The 18,832-nt window shown below is 36.7% G+C and overlaps 1 protein-coding gene across 6 annotated transcripts in view; it reads left to right on the forward strand.

The window, feature by feature from the left end:
• Positions 1-18,832, forward strand: part of KDM6A (lysine demethylase 6A) — a 59,177-nt gene that overhangs the window by 24,089 nt on the left and 16,256 nt on the right. For all 6 annotated transcript variants that reach the window (XM_010171540.2, XM_010171542.2, XM_010171541.2 and 3 more), the window contains 6 exons: positions 11,680-11,809; positions 13,550-13,655; positions 14,373-14,578; positions 16,782-16,846; positions 16,946-17,020; positions 18,771-18,832. The exon at positions 18,771-18,832 is cut by the window's right edge and continues 78 nt beyond it. In XM_010171540.2, coding sequence (XP_010169842.1) covers positions 11,680-11,809; positions 13,550-13,655; positions 14,373-14,578; positions 16,782-16,846; positions 16,946-17,020; positions 18,771-18,832 — 644 coding nt within the window. The remainder of the gene's footprint in view (positions 1-11,679; positions 11,810-13,549; positions 13,656-14,372; positions 14,579-16,781; positions 16,847-16,945; positions 17,021-18,770) is intronic.

The following is an 18,832-nucleotide window of genomic DNA, read 5'->3' on the forward strand; positions in this document are numbered from 1 at the left end:
AGATACATTTACTGCTTCAAAACCTGTATCGTTTTCATGAGGTTTAAGGCTTAATTTCTATAAGGAACTCTGATATAGCTCCTACAAAAGGAAAATCAGTTTGGATTTGTTTTTTATTTTACTCATTAACCAATTGTCCTTTATAGGTAAGAAACAACAACAGCAGTGTAGATGTTGGAAATTATTACTTTAAAAAAAACCCAATCATGTTCAGCGCTGGTATTAAGCTCTTAAAAAAATCTTATTTTTTTTTCTTGATAAAAATAAGTCATCCAGATTTGGTCTGTCATTACGAATCAGTGTTGTCATTGCAAGACTGATAAATAATCACAGAATGATTGACGTGGGAGGTCCAGGAAGGGACCTCTGGAGATCATCTGATTCAATTTCACAGTTTACAGCAGGGCCAACTAGAGCAAGTTGCTCAGGACCACATCCAGGCATGTTTTGAATAGTTCCAAGGATGGAGAACCCTATAACATTCCTGGACAAGCTGTTACAGTGTTTGGTCACCTCTAAAGTAAACATGTTTGTTTTCTTATCTGCTGGTGCACAGGGTAATACTTCTCCTGGTGCAGGACTTGGCATTTCCCTTTGCTGAAATTAATGAGATTCCTGTTGCCCATTTCTCCTGCCTGTTGCATTCCTCTGAGTGGTCACACAGCCATCTGGTGTATCAGGTTGTCCTTCCAGTACCAGTTCTGTACCAGAGATGGCTCTTTTGATAGTGGCAGTTTCAGTACCCATAGTGCAAATACAGGAGCTGTTCATGTGGTGGATTATGCTTTAAAGATGCAGTCTTTCAGCTAGTTGTGAGTCTGTCACATTAGAATGCGGATAGTTTTGGCTCTTCAGAGGTGTAAGTCTTTGTTCATCTTATATTCCATTTGATCAGCAGGTATGTTACTGTTAGGTTTTTGTCTTTAGTCAGTAAGCTTGAATCATTTCAGATCAGATGCATAATGAATTAAGGCAAAAAGTGAGGCCAGCCACTAGGAAACTGGGCAGCAGTTGCAGTGTGATTGTGCAAATGGCACAGCTTTTTCCCTGGTGTTCATTGCTTATAATACAGGATGGCAGGGAGTGCAGAAAGTGAGGTTATAGAAGTTTCAGGTGATGCTTCTTAGCAGTGACTTCTGGCAAAGATGTTACACTGTAAGCTACGGTGGTATAGAGTGATACAGTGGTACAGAAGTGCGGCAAATTTAACCACTGGTGCAATAGCCAGAGGCTTCTGTCAGAGGTGGATGGTGGACTGAGGGCAATAATATCTTAAACTGCTGCAGCCAAATCTGCCAGTGCTCATCTCTGCCACGTAATTCCCATCTTCTTGACAGGCACATTGGCACTGGAATGATTAGGCTCCTTTTATATCCACGTAGTTAGCTTAAATTCATTCCCTTAACACTTCTGCTGGTTTCTAGGTCTGTCTTACTAAAAAGCAGTGTAGCAGAAACACCAAGCTCCAAGCCCTGATATTTCTATACATTTCTTAGGTATTTATTTCTTATCTCAGTGTCATTAAATCACCAAAAATGACATGTAAAGTCACTCCTCTTTCCAGGAAAAAGAAATGGAAATGCATCTGTGAGGGTTGCATAGTTTGGATTATTGGTGTGACACTGGTGTAGTTGTCAGAGGGCAGGAACCTCCGGCAGAAGTCAGTGTGCTGGGATTTGATGGTTATATCCAGCAAGCACATTTTCAGGCTTTCTTTCAAATCCAACTCTTTCATTAGATACAGGCTCTAACAATAAAAAGGATAATTTCATAGACTACCCTGCATCAAGGAAAGATGTATTTTGCCACAGTAGTAATAAAATCTTTTTTCTAAGACTTGATGATGATTCTGCAACCTTCTGAGCCTTTCCTCCCTCCACACCACTTACAAGTCCTATATTTAGACATTCTGTGCAGTAGCAGAGCTCTGCATATAACGTTGTTCTTATTATTACACTGTGCTGTGTCATCACTGAACAAATTTTATCATCAGAGTGAGATCCTGAGGCATCTTAAAGTACTGTAGGAAATTTTCACAGACAGCGTTGCAAGTGCTGACACTTAAAATATATGTGATGAAAACAGAAAAATATTTCAGTGTCTGGCTTAATTTTCCTTTAAAGCTGACAGCAATACTTCCAATTCTGTCTTTACTTAGAAGGGTAAAGGTTCCTTTGTGAAGCTTTGGCATATATAGGTGCTTTGGAGTGCCTGCAGAGTATGAGTGTGCTGGCAGGCAGAAGTATGATGCGTTAGTTACATGGACAAGTTTGAGACGTACAGTCACCTCTCCTCAGAAATAGCTTTATGTTGTTGCACCCTGAAACTTTGTCTACACGTGAAAGCTAGTTAAGTGTAAACTCTGTTTGCTGTATGTAACTGTCCAGTATTAATGTGCTGTGTTATCAGTCTTCATATACATTAGATAGTTCATTCGATTGAAAGTGGAGCAAACTCCATTAGATACAGTTTAGACAAAGCTTTTCAAAAGTAATTAATTCTCCTTCAAAGGCAGGTTGTGCTCACACTTAGAGGTGCTAACAGGGAGCCTGTCAGATAGTAGTTAGCTTTGCAAAGTCACACTTTGTGCTTACTGCTCACAGCCTTCCTTGTCTGGACTGTCTCAAAGTCCTTCCATTTTCCTAGGTAGTCTTTGGAGAGATTTGCCTTCTTTCGCAAAAATTTTTTGTTTGAAATCCAAACATGCTGAGAAATTGAAATGACTATTTAGCACTATAGTTTCTGTATCCATGCCTTACAGTTGTTGCCATTTGTGAAAAAGTTAGGTAAGATGCCTTTAAAATTCATGGAGGTCCCTTTAATCATAAGTGCACGGTTATTGAATGTTTTGGTTTGTACTCTTTAACTGCTGTTTTCCATAATTAACTGTGTTTACATTTCTTTTGGTTGAAATGTTATCTGTGTTTTTATGGTGTCAGAATTCTTGTTGGAATTTTTACCTTCTCAATATATTTTACTCCATAATATTTTATTTGGAATTATACAGCAAACGTGATGCTTTTTTTTTTACACTTTTAGATGTTAAAAAAATTACAAAAAACGTTTTTATGTCCTTGTTTCACTGCACCCACATAAATCAGATAAATGCAAAAAAGCTGTGTCTGTTACTGTGATTGAGAGTTACTAGTTTTTAATGTACTGGGATTTGATGACTAGTATTGATCATGGTATAATGGTCTGTAGGTATCTGTTACAAAGATAAAGTTTCCTAGAAGAGAGAAAAAAACCTATAGGGAGCTTATTTAGAAATCTTTCAAATATTCGATCTTGTAATGTTCATTTTCAAGTGAAGTTTCTACACCTATTACATTAATAAAAATGAAGAGTTTTAACAGGTTTTTTAAATTGGGACCAGGTATGTGTTCTTGCTGATAGAAGTGTAAAAATAACTTCATTGTGTGGTGTTAGGACGACTGTGTTGCAAATACACATAAAATAAATTCTTACAGACTTTTAAGTTCTTTCTTGAAGTTTAGTTGACCTGTGTCTTCAAAACTCGGGTAGCAGAAATTTGCATGCAGCTTTCTTGGGAGAGCAGTGGGAAGTGTATTCCTCTAGTCAAACGTTGCATTTTGATTGTTTTAGTACGCTGTTTATCAAGCTCTTTGTAGGAGAGATCTGCAGTTTGAGCATTTTTTGTAGAAAAATCCTAAGCCATCTTTTAATATAATTTTTTTGTGCTCATTGATAGAGGTAGTATTGCAGGCTGGTGGCCTGCAGCAGGATTGTCAGCAAGTCTGGAGCGTGGCTGAGCCCTGCGAAGTGCTGGCCACTGAGTTAGTTCCTGGCTGCACCTTGTGTAAGGAGAGGCAGAGCAAATCTGCCTGCCAGTGACTGTTGACAGGCTCACAAAACAAACTTGTGAATTTAGTGCAGAAGGGACGAGTTTTAAGCATGGACAGAACCTGTAGATCTTTGCCATGACCTGCATGTCAAGTTTACTTTTTGCTTGGCCAAATACTGCCGTTGTGCTTTCTTTAGTGCACTCACTGGGATGATACCAAGTTCTGCTTTAAATTGTACGTAAAAGTTTCTAACAGTATTTAGGGACCCTAGTTATAAAATATTGACCCTTAAAAAAGTACTTCCCAATGTGATGATCAGGTCTCTGTCTTTTTTCTGCAAGTGTTTCACTTGGGTTCTTGTAGTCTTTATTTTTTCCCAGGCTCTCATAATCATTTTTCAAGGGAGGTGAGCTAATTCTTTTCCCCGTGTAGTTTGCAGACAACTCAAAAAGTGTTAGATGTGCCTTTTCTATTCTTACTGAGCAGAGATTGAGAGCTCCCTCTTCAGCCTGTCTGCACCTAAATTCAGCAAGGCAAAGGACTTAGAAGGTGGATGACAAAGAAAGATAAGCAATGGGAAAAGTGGAGGAGATTTTTTTTATTTTTATTTATTTATTTATTTATTTATTTTTAGCAACTCAAAGGTCAAGAAAAGCTTCAGTCTAGGCTGGGACTGCTTTTACAAAGTTTAGAGACAGGATCTCTGCTAGTCAAACTATGTTTGCTGGAAAGTATCTGCCTATGTCTTCTAATAATAACAAGAGATTCTGAGAAATTTTGTGGGATGGGTAACAAGGTAATAATTGCAACGTTTTAGAGTAAGCCTAAAGTGTAAAGGCAGCCAGCAAGACAGTTTCCCATATGTGAAAATTCTGTGGTGCTCATTATTACTGTCCCAGACCTGTGCTAGGGTTGGTTACCTGTTAGGGAAAATGTCCTGTCTACATGTTTTTTTCATAATAATAGAAATAATAACCCTATATAGTATAACCACTAAATTATATAATAACATTTTTTCCCCTGCCATCTTTATTTGTCTTACAGTTTACATGCATAACTTTGAGGACAAGGCCATCCCAGCCATATACTAACTATTTGATTAGCCCTTGCTTTGTTTTAAAATGTCTAGAGTTTGAAGGTATGACTGCTCAGGAGCAGAGCTCTGGAGAGCACATCTTTGTCGTAGTTACTCTGTGTGTGATTGACATAGGAAAAAAAATGTCTAGAGGGGAGAATACTGAAAGATATTCTGCTGAAAGCCCTTCTTATTTGCAACATAAGTCAACCTTTATACATAGTGGAATAGAAAATGTTTATATACTTATATATCACATACTTTGAACTTCAGTACTGCACATTAACAATTTTTTATCACAGTGTAAGGTAATACAAAAACAAGGAATTGAAAGTATTTCCCATAGTACTGATTATATTTGGATGCTATCTCTGTAAGCAGTATCTTGAGGTACAGAAGTGAGTTTGTGACCAGAAATGTTGATTTTTAAAATTGCTGTAAAAATTACAGAAATGCTATCCACAATAGAAAAGTTTAAAGTAATGATTATTTTTTTTTCCTCTTAAAAAACTAACCAAGCACAAACACCTGTGCTAGAATAAACTTCATGCACAGGGAGAGTGGAGTTGTCCTGTAATATTATTTTTTCTATATTGGAGCTACAAAGAATTTGGCCTTAAATGTGTTAATATTTGCCAGTTATTACATACCCTTATTTCACTTGGTATGTTCAGAAAGACATTCCAGCTTCATCTCTAATGTGGATAATTATATTCCGTTAATCTTCTGGCGTGTTGTTTTTGCTGTCTGGCAATGCTTCCTTGATATAGTCTGTTGCCCTGTTGTTCTGATGGTATTCTCTAGGGAAAAAAAAAAGACATTTTGGTAGATGGGAATAGGTGGATGTAACTTGCTTTTTTATAGCTGGAGCTCTAGATTAATCATTTTTATTTTCTTCCTTGTTATTCTGCATTTGTCCCTGTTACTCTATACTTACTTCAAAACCAGAGTGTTTCTGTTACTTGTAAGTCCCATTGAAATTCCTCAGAGTCTGTTTCTTAGATAATGTTTTTTTTCAAATGCTTACAGATATTTTTTATTTTTTTTAAAAAAAGGTCTTGTCTAAGAGAAGCCATTTTTTACATATTTTAGACCCTACAGGTTTATTTGTGCTTAGAACACAAAAGACCTGAAAGTATTAGCGGTTTGGGACTGAGTAATGCACAGGAGTTGATTCACAACGTAACTGTAATTGACCTACTGCAGGATAGTGACCTGCAGTATAATGAAGTTCCACATCTCACACGAGGGATTTTATCAGGAAGCAATATGGTAACACTAACCACCAAAAACTGACTTGTTCGTTGACATTGCTAGGATTTTGCTTGTTGTTCCAAGAACAAAAGAACATCAGAGATATGGAAGTTTGGTGTTTCTTAAGGTAAAAGCCATTATTAGAAAAGGGGTTCAGAAATCATGCGTTACAATAAATTAAAAATGGAAGTCGTCAGGCAAAAATAAATGCTGGGAGATTGTACTTTTGCTTTACGTGAACGAGTGTTGTTGTAATAAAAGCTGCTCAAGTGAAGTCATTAGGTGAAAGGAGGTGCTTTGTATCATAAAATGCAGAACACATGCCAAATAGAAAACTCCATTTGATTCTTTTCTTATTATATGTGAATAGATTGTCTGGTCTGTAGGAACACACTTGGTCAATGTTCTGTTTTGCCAAAGACTAAAGTGAGAGCTTAAGTAGGGCAAGATCATTGCAGAGGCTGAAAAGTTTCTTTATATCCATCTTCTTCAGTGAGGATGTTGAGGAAATATTTAAGAGACCTGTTGTATTCATGGGGTGAAGTGAGGTTGCTTAGAGGGCTGAGAAGGGGTCAAACGGAAGGTGCTGTCATAGCAATTGATACTTCTACAAGGAGTTTCCTTTGAAGGGCTAGACAGTGTTCATTGAAAAGCTACGAGGAATTTAGAAATGCAGTAGCTGAGCTATTGACTAAAATATGCAAATCTCATTAAGATGCTGTTCTGGAGAACAGTAGGGTAACAAATGTGCTCATCTTGTTAAACTTGCTGTTGGAGTGTACAGATGAAAGAGAACTGAGATGATTCTGGGAAGTGCAAGTGTGATTTGGTTAGTCTTTCTAATAAAACTGATTGCAACAGTAAATTTTAAGGTGGTTATAAAACAACAAAATTATTATGTTTGGTAGAGTATACATAGTAAACTGAATTTCTTTAAGCCTTTGAGCAAAATAACAGATAAAAGAGTGTACTGTTAAATTAATTAACCTTCCTTCGTTTCCTAGAGAAAATACCCCATTGAGAAGATGTCATTTAGAAACAAAAACCCAAAACAAGTAATTTTGAGCATAAGTGAAAACTCTGTGATTAAAAGAAGAAAATATGCTAGGAATAACTGCTCTGTTTGTTATAAGAAAAGCTGATTGTTAATATGGGGGGGGAGGGGGGAAGAAGATTGTGCTGCTTTGTCTAGTTTTGTATCAGGTCTCCTTTAAAAGACTGTTCTCAAAAGCTCTTTTCTGTACTCTTAGAAATGTAAGTATCTTTTCCCTGTGAGCAATCCTTCAGGAAGGAGAATTAATGAAACATTATCACAAGACTTGAGATTTAACACTTGAGTTGTTTCTTTCTGCTGAAGTGAAACCAGCTGATTTCTAGCTCGGGGTTTGAACTGGTGCATCTAATTAACATCCTGGAGAAGTGGTGTTAAAAATGCAGTATCCGTCTCAGTTAAGAGGGTCTGTCACTTGCCCTTTCTAAAACCGACATGGGGTCAAGTCCTTCCTTTAAGCAGTGGAGAGAAGTTCCTGAATTGACTTGTTTTGTTTCTCATAAAAGAAATAGGTTAGTTCTACTTTTTTTAATCATTATTTATTAAAGGTTGTCCACAGCCTTGAAAGAACAGGCAAAACTCCAAACAAGGCTTTTGAGAAGTCCGTGCAAGAGGTCCTCAAACAATTCTAAAGAGCCCAGCCCCGGCTGGATAACTGAGCAGCTTCATGTCAGCTGAAAGTTGCTATTGTCATTTTTATGGTGATACATGGAAAGACTAATTTGAAAACTCTTAAGGCATTTCTAAAACTTGAAAGCTTTACCAATTTGGCTTAATTGGGAAAGGCAGATGAGAGGTGTAGGCTTGATGATGATGATGCATATAAAGAGAGGCCAACATGCCTTTTTATAGTTGTTCTTACTTGGTGTGCGAAGAGGAAGAGTAGAGAGCAATCCACAGAGAAAAGAAAGTGACAGGAGACCAGGAGAGATGAGCTGCCTCTCAAGGGACCTTGTGAAATGATAAAAATATAGGATGGCAAACAGAAGGTGGTCTGGGCTAAACAGTCTGGAAAAGGGTCTGATGAATGGCCAGCGTGTCCGCGAGCCCAGGAAGCAAGCTTCACCAGGAGGAGTGGGAAAAGCAGTGCAGAGGCTGAAGAGGACAGACATCTCCTTGGTGGATGGACTCTGTGTTGAAGCCTGGGGCAGAAGCGAACTTGGGCTGATTTTTCTGAAGGTGCTGCTCCCTGGCAATTAAGTCTGCTTTGTGAAGTCAATTAGTGAGTCACTGGTGTGGGAACGCTGCGAAAGAGCCTGAATCTATTTGAGGGGAAGTACTTTGTGGAGAAAGGAGCTGGATTAAGTTTGTGTTTTGTTCTTAAAACCAAAACCAACAAAAGCAATTATTGTTTTATTGGGAGGTTTCTTTGTCTGTAAGCAAGGGACTTTTTTGGCTTGAAGGCACAATTGTTCAGTTGCTCTAAAGGCACATTACTTCTGGCAAGTCTGCTTCACCATAGCAAAAGTTTTAAGAATAAAATTTGAAATGCTGTGATTTCACAAGCTAAACCCTTCTGAGAGTCAGATGTTCTGTTCTGTTTCAAAAGGCAAATACAGAAATATGCAGATAGGAAGCAGAATTATCTGGGAGTAAAAAAAAAAACCATAGGAAAGATTTATAGTTTGGGGGGAGGGCAAGCATATGAAAAAGTTTGGTACCGCTTGTTCTAATGCTTTTCTTACAGAAGCCATTAATGTGATCCTGTTTGTCTTATAGCCTGAGAACACACTGATTAGCAAATTAAATAGAACGATGTAAAAGTCATTAGGAAAAGAAAAAAGGAACATTACTTCTTACATAATATATAATTAACCTATGAAATTCACTGCTAACCTATACTATTGAGGTCAAAACCAGAACAGAATTTAAAAATCATTAGAAATATATTTGCATAATGAGAAAATCCACGATCTGTTGTAGGATTTTCTGTAGATTTAAAAAGAAAGATCTTTGGGAGTATTGCCAGCTAGTACCTGGTTGTGAAAGGCTGGGGTAGAGAATTGCATGAGAAACAGGTTGTGTAATTATCTGGCATTACTTGCATTTAAGCATAATGTGAGCTTGACTTAACTTCTTTGTTTTCTCCTTTGAGAGCTTCTCTCTCTCTCTCTTCTGGCTGTAGAAGAAGCTTGGGGAGGTGAGAGGTCTGATAGATTTGAGATAGAGTATCACTGAGTTCCTTATATTCATGTTAATTATGATTTTTATTTGGGGAAGAAAGGGTGTTAATTTTGTTCTTCAGAATGACTATAATCTCTTGAGCCTTCCCATGCAGGTAGTTCTCAAATAATAATTCACTTAAACAGAATGACTTCAGAACAAAAATAACTGCTTAGGTGCAGATGATTATAACTTATTCTGTTTGGGCCTGTAAAGTGTACGTAAAATCCAAATGCCTAGGTAACTGGAAATTGTTCAGGAGCTTTTCGTTACCCTCCAAAAGTCATAATCTCCCAAGTTAAAACAAAAAGGGCAAATATTTTTAAAAGTACTGAAGCTAAGAGTTCTAGAAAACACAGAAGTTAAGTTTAGAAGAGGAAAGTTATAGCCAAGAATGAAGAAGAAATGCAAAAACTACTAATGCTTAATGACTGCATAGAGCTATTAGAGTAGTCAATACCGGCAAGAGTTCAGTAAATATTTTTGTTCCCTGCTTGGGAAAAAAGCAGATACAATGTTCACATCAAAGGATGTAGGATAACACGCTCTCTGTTTGCACAATAATCATGGAGAAGGTTAAACTGTTATACTTGAATTTGGTGTTTTGAAGTCAGAGGCACGGGTAACATACATCTGTGAGCTCTGAAAGAGCAGGCCAGAGAATTGTTGTTTATCGTTCATACAGATGGGTTTTTATAGTTCTTGGAAAAGAGGAAAAGTTCCAGAGGTCTTGAAAAGCACTATGGAACTGATTTCTGAGAAATAAATGTAATCCTCTCAGCCTGACATTAGGCTTGAGTCAAATAATAAAATCATCGAGCTGATTAATTTAATAAATGTAGAGGATAGTAATTAATGGTAATGAGTCCTGGTTCTTGGAAAGTAAGTTTTGTCATGTTAACTTCAATATTCTTGATGTAGTTGAGATAAGAATTTGCATAGTGAAATAGAGTTAAAATTAATACAGCTGTGTAAAAGGATTGGCTTTAAACTTGCGTATTGTTTTTTAGTCAACCAGGCTGATGCGAGGTCAGTACGGTTCCTGTGAAGAGTGTAGCAACTACCTGATGAGTTTTGTGTAATTGTAAACGTTTCGGTGATGTTGCCTCATGATCAGGTTTTGGGCTTGTTCTATTTAGTTTTTAGTGGTGTCATATGGCTCTGACAGGGGAATCTCCAAGTCTGGAGCAGCTGGAGTGCATCTTCCCATGGGGCAGGGATGCCCAGCTGGGTAACAAGCTACTGGGTTGTCCATGCAGTGAAAAGAGTAAACTCGAGGAAAGAAGTGTGGTAGACTGATGAAGGCATCATCTCGGGCTAAGCCATCAGTCTCCATTTGTCAAGAAAGCCCTAGACAACATTAAATACTTTGTGTTAATATTTGCTTAAAAGCAGGGACTGAGGAGTGAGTTCTGTGTAATGAAGCCGTCAGGTGACTGTTGTGAAGCTTCTGGTTAACTGTGTTTTGGTACAGCCAGAGGAGGGGTTGTTTTCAAAGACTGAAGGCTGTAAACTGTTATTAGAAAGTGTGGGAATGTGTCCTAGAAAGCAGTAAAATGGAAGAAATGGGGTTTTTTTAATGAGTCTGGTGATTGATTATTCAAGAGATCCCTTAGTTACATGAAAACCAGGCACATATTTCATCCATAGTGGTTGATATCACTTATAACCATGGCAGTTTGAGTTTGGTCCTCAGGAGACAGCAGTTGCGAATACCACAAGCAAGGTTCTTGCTCAGGTACACATGCGGGTGTTGACACAGCTACTCACTCAGGGTTCCTCCTCTCCTCCCTTGTTCAAACAAGTGAATTATGCAGCAGTGGCTCCTTCTGGCTTCAAAATGTGTGTACCAGAGAGGGGTAGGTGGCTGTTCAGTTTAGTGTTGTTAGTAGAGTTGTAGTTGGTTTTTATGACTCAGCAGTTTTTTGGCTGAGGCGTTCTCGTTTTCTGGCTTTGCTGGGCTGCTTTATCTCAGCTGCTGTGAATTGATCATCCACCAACCAGTGCCCGCCTAATAACATTCTCCATTTCTAGTTGAAATCTGCTTTCTCTATTAAATTTTGTCAAATGAGTCATACTTGCTTTTAATTAAAATAGCTATGTTTTTAACTAATAGTGGTGATGTTGCAGATTTGGTAGACAAAGTGGGAATTATTTTGAATATTGTCAAATTTATACACTGAGAATTCTTGATGAAAATATATGAGCTTTATTTGTGTCTTGAATTACAGTTTCTCCTTATATGTCATTAGTTTCCAGAAGAGATGACACTAATATATATTTATTTTATTTGTCAAGAATTGACAGAGGCAGCTCTTCTTTCCTTTTAGGAATCTGGGTAAAAATGGCTTATCTAACAGTAGTATTCTATTGGATAAATGCCCACCTCCACGACCACCGCCTCCACCATACCCTCCCTTGCCAAAGGACAAGCTGAATCCACCTACACCTAGTATTTATGTAAGTAAGTCTAATGGTGGAAGTACATTGCTGACTGTCTTTGGTAGTTATTTGGCTATCTGAATTACATAATGTAATTATTTTAAAGATACACTGTTCACAGCTGAATTACAGTGCTAACCCAACTAGAATATAAGTGGGAAAAATGCTAACCTTAAAGAAAGTTTTGAGACTTTGTTTGAGTCTTAAAGTACTTGTAAATGAAGAATTTCAGCAAACAAAACCAACTTTAGAATTCTTTTATTTTTTAATACTCAAAATATTGGAAGAATAAGCAAGACAGTTCATTAGATACAATGTACAATATTTCAAATATGTATGTATATTTTATAAATGACAGTTTAGGTATAAAAAAGCAAGTAATTAAACTGAACTTTCCTATCTGCTTCAAAACATAATAAAGAAAAAATAATATATGTTGAGATGTTAAGAACAAAATGTCATTAGGAGAAGGTAGGTTTTAGTTGCCTAGTATTTTCTTATGCAACCATTAAAACTTCTGTTCTAAAAATAAAGTTTTGCAATAGCTTTAGAAAAGTTTGAGCTAACTTCTTTAGTAATAGAAGAATAAATTATAGGATGTCCACTTCCTTGATAACAGAAGAATAAACTACAGTATGTCCATATAGCTGGTGTGAAAACCTCAAGGTAGCTTTGCTCAGCCCAGCTTGGGGACCAGAAGCAGTCAGCACTTTGGTGAGATACTGCACAAGCAGTCTGCTGGAGAGCTAGATGAAGTTGGAAGCAGTAGTGCTTCCAACTGTTCTCCAGGTGTTGCATCTGTATTAATCTACCTTGTTAAAAATCTGTCACAGCTTTGTTGAGTCTGTACAAAGCTGGTAAGTCACCAAGTTTCAGCACACTGTGTAGATGTGCCAGCATGTGTTTTGTTTATTGAAAGAAATGTCTTCACCATTTTAAGATTCACAACAATTAAAAGAAAAAAGAAATTTAAAAAAAAAAAAAAAAGGATGGGAGATACTATAAAATTGAGGTCATAGATGCAGAAAAGCATAAGAAAATAAGTCAGCCTTTCTAGTTAACATGAGATACACTATGAGAGTAGTCTTTTTAGTTCTACTGTTTCTTGTATAAATTATCCGTAGAATTGGCCTTTTACTTCTGTAAAGACAGTTAGTGTGTCATCTTGCTCTTCAGAGAATTTTGTAGATTTAGAGAATATACAAGACTATTGTCAGATAAATAAACTGCAGGAAACCTGAGTTGCAAAAGACAAAGCAACTTGGGAATAATTCATGCCAAGAAACAAATGGCAGTAACAAATTAATTTCATGAGTGAACCTAGCTTTTAACATGGAAAGGGTTGATGATAAGAGGTGATGGCTTTAAGCTGGAAGAGGGTAGGTCTAGATTAGATATGAGGAAGAAATTCTTTCCTGTGAGGGTGGTGAGACACTGGAACAGGTTGCCCAGAGAAGCTGTGGGTGCCCCCTCCCTGGAAGTGTTTAAGGCCAGGCTGGATGAGGCTTTGAGCAACCTGGTCTAGTGGAAGGTGTCCCTGCTCCTGGCAGGGGGGTTGGAACTGGATGATCTTTAAGGTCCCTTCCAACCCACACCATTCTCTGATTCTATGTAGCTGTTCGTTCTTCTCAACGCAGGGAAATGGGGATCATTCCTGTCTTCCTTCTGTTGTTTCTCTTTTTTAAATTATCCTTTCTTATTTTACAAATAAGGAGTGTAAGTTCATCTGACTTCTAATATTCCATTATAATTTTACAGTTGGAAAATAAACGAGATGCTTTCTTTCCACCTTTACATCAATTTTGTACAAATCCAAACAACCCTGTTACTGTAATACGTGGCCTTGCTGGAGCGCTTAAATTAGGTAGGTTTACTTCTTTTTTTTTAACTTTGGAAAAAAAAGGTATGTGTTTTTTAAAAAGAAGTCTCTCAGTTTTTAAAAGTGGATATTTTATTTCTGTAATACTGTGTTACTTGTATGTTCCAAGTAATTAGGGTAATGTGTCATTTCTCAGTTTGCTACTGTTTCTAATCTTGATTGTCTCAAAAAAAATCGGATAGATTTTGTTGAGCACAGAGGGGAGCAGAGCTGTGGATATGGAAGCTTAGAGAGACACTTTTTTCCTATGAAAACTATGTCTGTGTATCTTTGTGCTTAGATTTAATGGTCTGTAATCTGACTGTGTACAGTATTTTGAACTCTGTAGATAGAAATATTATCATTGCTGGCAGGAAATGTATTCTATGATGGAAGTTCATTCATAAAACTATAGTCTGAAAAATACTTTATTGGTAATATATTTAAACATTGTTTGCAGATTTGTTTATGCAAGTCATGTAAAATGTTTCTTGGAATATAGTCCATACAGTAGCTGCCAAGTTTTTTCTAAGCTTCTACTGTTGGGTGCACTTTTTGAGTGCTAATCATGAATGTTAATTTTGAACCTAGAGGTGGGCTGTGTTATGAAGGCTAAGGGGAAAAAAAATGCTTTAGATAACTTTTAAGTATTACTGTCTTCTTTTCTTGAAACCTTTTATTATATTTTAACTGTCCTTTATGAATTCTGTTCCTATTTATTAGATCTAGGACTCTTCTCTACTAAAACATTGGTAGAAGCAAATAATGAACACATAGTAGAAGTGAGGACACAACTACTGCAGCCAGCAGATGAAAACTGGGACCCCACTGGAACAAAGAAAATCTGGCGTTGTGAAAGCAGTAGATCTCATACAACAATTGCTAAATATGCACAGTACCAGGCCTCCTCATTCCAGGAGTCTTTAAGGGTAAGTCTGTTGTTACTATTGTTATTACTTACAAACTGAATACTAACTCTGGAACCAATTAATAATGGCTATTGAAAACAAACGGAAGCTGTTACGGAAAATAAGACATTTCCATTAGGATGAAGAGCACAGGTAAATTTACAAAATCTGTTTGAAGAGACAGTCAGAGGGTATATAGGGTGTATATATATGCTTACCATAAAACTTAATTTTCTTAATGTAAAACTGGCTATTGCATACATACATTAAAAGCTTGTTAGCATAAACTTTTTTTTCCCTCAGAAAAGTGACTGATGCTTTCCATATTTGTTATTGTTAGGTTCCAAACATAGCAGCTTCTATCTAGTTTAGAAGTTGTTAGACATATGTGACAAAGTGTTTGAAATGTTACTTTGTTGGTCTTACTTTTTAATATTTTTGCTGAAGTAGTGAGCACATCCTTGGAATTAACTATGGGCACTTCTTGGAGGCTTATGTTATCTACTATCTTAGAAAAAGATTAGGCTAAGGGGGAACTAAGACAAAAAGATATTCTTGACCAGTTGTTTGTTAATTGGAAAACAGGGAAAACACCAACACAGGGAATTGACTGTTGCAGTTTTCACTGCCATTACACAGAAACAGCAATGGTTTCAGTATGAAAGAAAAGAAAAATTCTAAATTTAAACTGGGCATTAGAGGAGAGTATTAGAAACGAACAAATGAATCAGTAGGTGAAGAGAAGGGAGGGCGATCACAAGGCTTTGAGCAAGACTGATACAGGATGAGGAAAAGAAACAGGAATACCATTGGGAAGTGGGGAGCACTGAAGTCATCAGGAATTTGGGACATAAATGGAATTTTTCTTTCTCTGTAGTGGTAATAAATTTGAGATATCAGTTGAAGTTTTCTGGTGCCCCTTGAACAGTGGCACCAGCTAAGTATTCTTGTACATCATTCCAGAAGGTCTGAAGAATATTTTATATATATATATTTTTATATCTATCTATATCTATAGATATAGATAGATAGATAGATAGATAGATATATACACACACACACACACATACACATAATTGATGACATACAAGCTTGTCAGCAGGCAAGCATCAGCTTTGGTTTTGTACCCAGAAGTGAACTGCAGGATTTTCTGATCTTTTTTTTTCCTCTGTTATAAATTGGTGGTAAAACTAATATATAAAATAATTTTCAGAATTATGGTTTTAATTTTTCCCTTGGAAATCAAAAAGACATTGTTCTACGTGTACATGTGTCCTTTACCTAACGCTGCTTTGACCTGTCCTTAGGTGACTTTTCACAGTGTTCAAATGAAAGCCTTGTTTCTTCTTTCTACAGACACAGTCCTCTTGGCTTGCCCTCAGTGATCTTTTTTTTATTATTCTTTTAACAACTATTACACTGCTTTTCTAAAATGTCTTGCAGTATTTTATAAATCCGTCATCACTAGGTTCCTTTTTGTTTCTCTTTGTCCTCAGTTCAAAGGATGAATAAGACTTTCTCAGGTACATAGGGCACTTTGAGATTTAACAACAATCCCATTCAAAGCCAGAGATCTTTGGATAGCCTCCAGGCAGTTCTTTCCTCCTTTTTGTCTTACTTTTTTTTCCTTATGTGTCCATATACTTGCCAAAAAAGAAGTCTTTAGAGTAGGATTTTGAGCCCACTCTGCTAAAAAGATCAAATTACATCATTTAGTATTGGTTAGATTTTTTTTCCACTAGTCATGGTCCTAGCTACTGCAGTGATAAAATAGCATATGGCTATGAAAAATTCAAAAGGTTTTATATAATTAATATTATAAAATTAATTTTATAAATATTAGTCATCCTAGTTTCATATCAGGAGACTTACTTGACTCTGAAGGAAGGTAAATGTTCAAGTCTAAAGAAGTTAACAGTAGAAATATTTACAGTGTAGACACGTTCTGTTACCCTGGCCTGAGCTTCACTGAGTTGTAATCATGAAGAATTTTTTGCAATGGCTTTTGACTAAGAACTGTTGTTTTTAATTTTCTTAGCAGTGATATTCACATAAAATCTTAGATGCAGACATTTTAAAGATTGTGCCAGCATCTTGAAACAAATGTACTTATGTCTGTGAACATGTTACCACTTTGTACTTATTTATTTTAAATATATTCTTACTTTTTAAGGTTTTATATATATATATATATAAAAAACATTTCCACAATTGCATTTTGCAGGAGGAAAATGAGAAGAAGAGTCACCACAAGGACCACTCAGATAATGAATCCACATCTTCTGATAAGTAAGTGTGGTATAACTGATGATTCTGTAGTTGGTTTTATGTGTTTTTTTACTAATTCCCATTTTCATATTCACTTGTTATATTTTTTAATATTTGTAGCTCTGGGAGGAGGAGAAGAGGACCTTTTAAAACAATCAAGTTTGGGACCAACATTGACCTGTCAGATGACAAAAAGTAAGTTGATTACAGTTTCTTCTGCTCACAGTGACTTTCTACAGTATAATATTCCTCTGGAAAATCAATGCATTCTTCTCAGACATCAGTCAGTCTGTTGACAAACCCGATTCCAGTTGCACACTCCATTTCCACAATTAAATTGTTACCTTCAGTCTTTTAACTATTGTTAAGAGTCTTTCTCACCCTGAATCTCTTTTCAAGCTTTTCTTTCCGGGATCTTTATTTTTTCCAGAAACAAATCTAAACATCCATCAGAAACTGTTCTTTATACTCCTCCTTCTAATACATTCCCTTTGTTTCATTCTGAGGTTTTAAATTGTTTACTTACAACTTCAATTACTGTTGACAATACCAAGTTTTTAGTCTTCAAACAGAAATTGTAAGATTAAAGGGTTTTTTTTTTTTGTTTGTTTGTCTGTTTTTTTGTTGTTTGTTTTTTGTTTCCTTCTGTTCCTACTGTCATCCTTTCTGTTTCCACTTTTTCATAGCTCTTGCTTCTCTATCCAGGAGAGACCAGACTAGTGCTTACCTGTGGATAAGTCATGATACCTCTGCCAGAACCTGGGGGGGGGGGTACAAATTGTGTAATTTTTAGACTACATATCTTTTTGAGTTGATGAAGGTAGCTCAGAAAAACATCAGAAAGTATTAGGAATACTCTGAAAGCATTTTATTTTTTTGTTCAGGAGTATTTTTTTATTTGGTTCAATCTCTAGTTGGTATATGTTTCCATAAAAGATCAGCATGTCTAGGCTGTCAGTCCCACCAGCTGCAGTACAAAAATTCTGATCTACTTCAGTCATGAGAGCAGAAGAAAAGGTTATGGTGTTTGAAACTGGGGAACAAGGCCCGCTTAAGATGCTGAGATGTTTTATGGCATAGTCACTGAAAGATCAACGTGTAGATATTATGTATGTGATTAGAGATTGTTACAAAATTTCAAATAGTAGTGCTGCTTTTTTCTAAAGAAAAAATTGTTGCTGATAAACTAGCACTCAGAGAGAGAGACTTTAATTAGAGAGACTTTAAATTGACTTAAATATCCCTAACCTGAGAATCATAAGACACTGGATTTTGATACTTTAAATAGTTCTTGTAGGATCCCAGGTAAGTGCCTGAGCTTCTCACCTGCAGTCTCAGCTTTTGCTACAAATCTTTCCCCACAATTAGCCTGTCAGATTTCTGATGACATTTGGAAATATTTTAAGACAGTAACACAGGTAACTGGGTGACATTACAGAGCTCTACACTTCAGTTCTGAGATTTTTGTGTTTGAAGATCTGTGTCTTTCTTAATGCAAGTATTCGGTTCTGTAGCACATGCACATCGTTAGCTTCACTTTTGGCCACAGCAGTTGTGTGCACAGGCTCGGGTATGTTTAGACAGTCGTCTTGACATCTGACTGGCTTAGAGTGTGAGGAGAGCACAGCTCTGTTTTTGCTTGGAAAAGATGTACACCAAGGTGTAAATTGCTAGCAGAATTTTCTGGCAGCAGACTAGCTAACTGCAGGAGTGACCCTGGCTTTTAGCTCACCCTTAAATGAAATTGTTTAAATTTCTGTAACTGTCAAGTAAGTGTATTGCATTGTCTCAACTTCCCTCTTAAGAGGTGCTAAGTTATCTAGAAGTAGGTTGTCTGCTCTTTTATCTCCTATGCTAACAAGTTTTTGAAAATGTTTGTATTTCTCAAACTCTTCTAAAAGAGTTTTAGGGATTCACAGTTTGTCGATTTGCTATTTTGCCGCAGGTGGAAGTTGCAACTCCATGAACTGACAAAACTTCCTGCTTTTGTACGTGTGGTATCAGCAG

This window comes from Antrostomus carolinensis, unplaced genomic scaffold (genome assembly GCF_000700745.2).
Source record: "Antrostomus carolinensis isolate BGI_N321 unplaced genomic scaffold, ASM70074v2 scaffold2057, whole genome shotgun sequence".
NCBI lineage: Eukaryota > Metazoa > Chordata > Aves > Caprimulgiformes > Caprimulgidae > Antrostomus > Antrostomus carolinensis.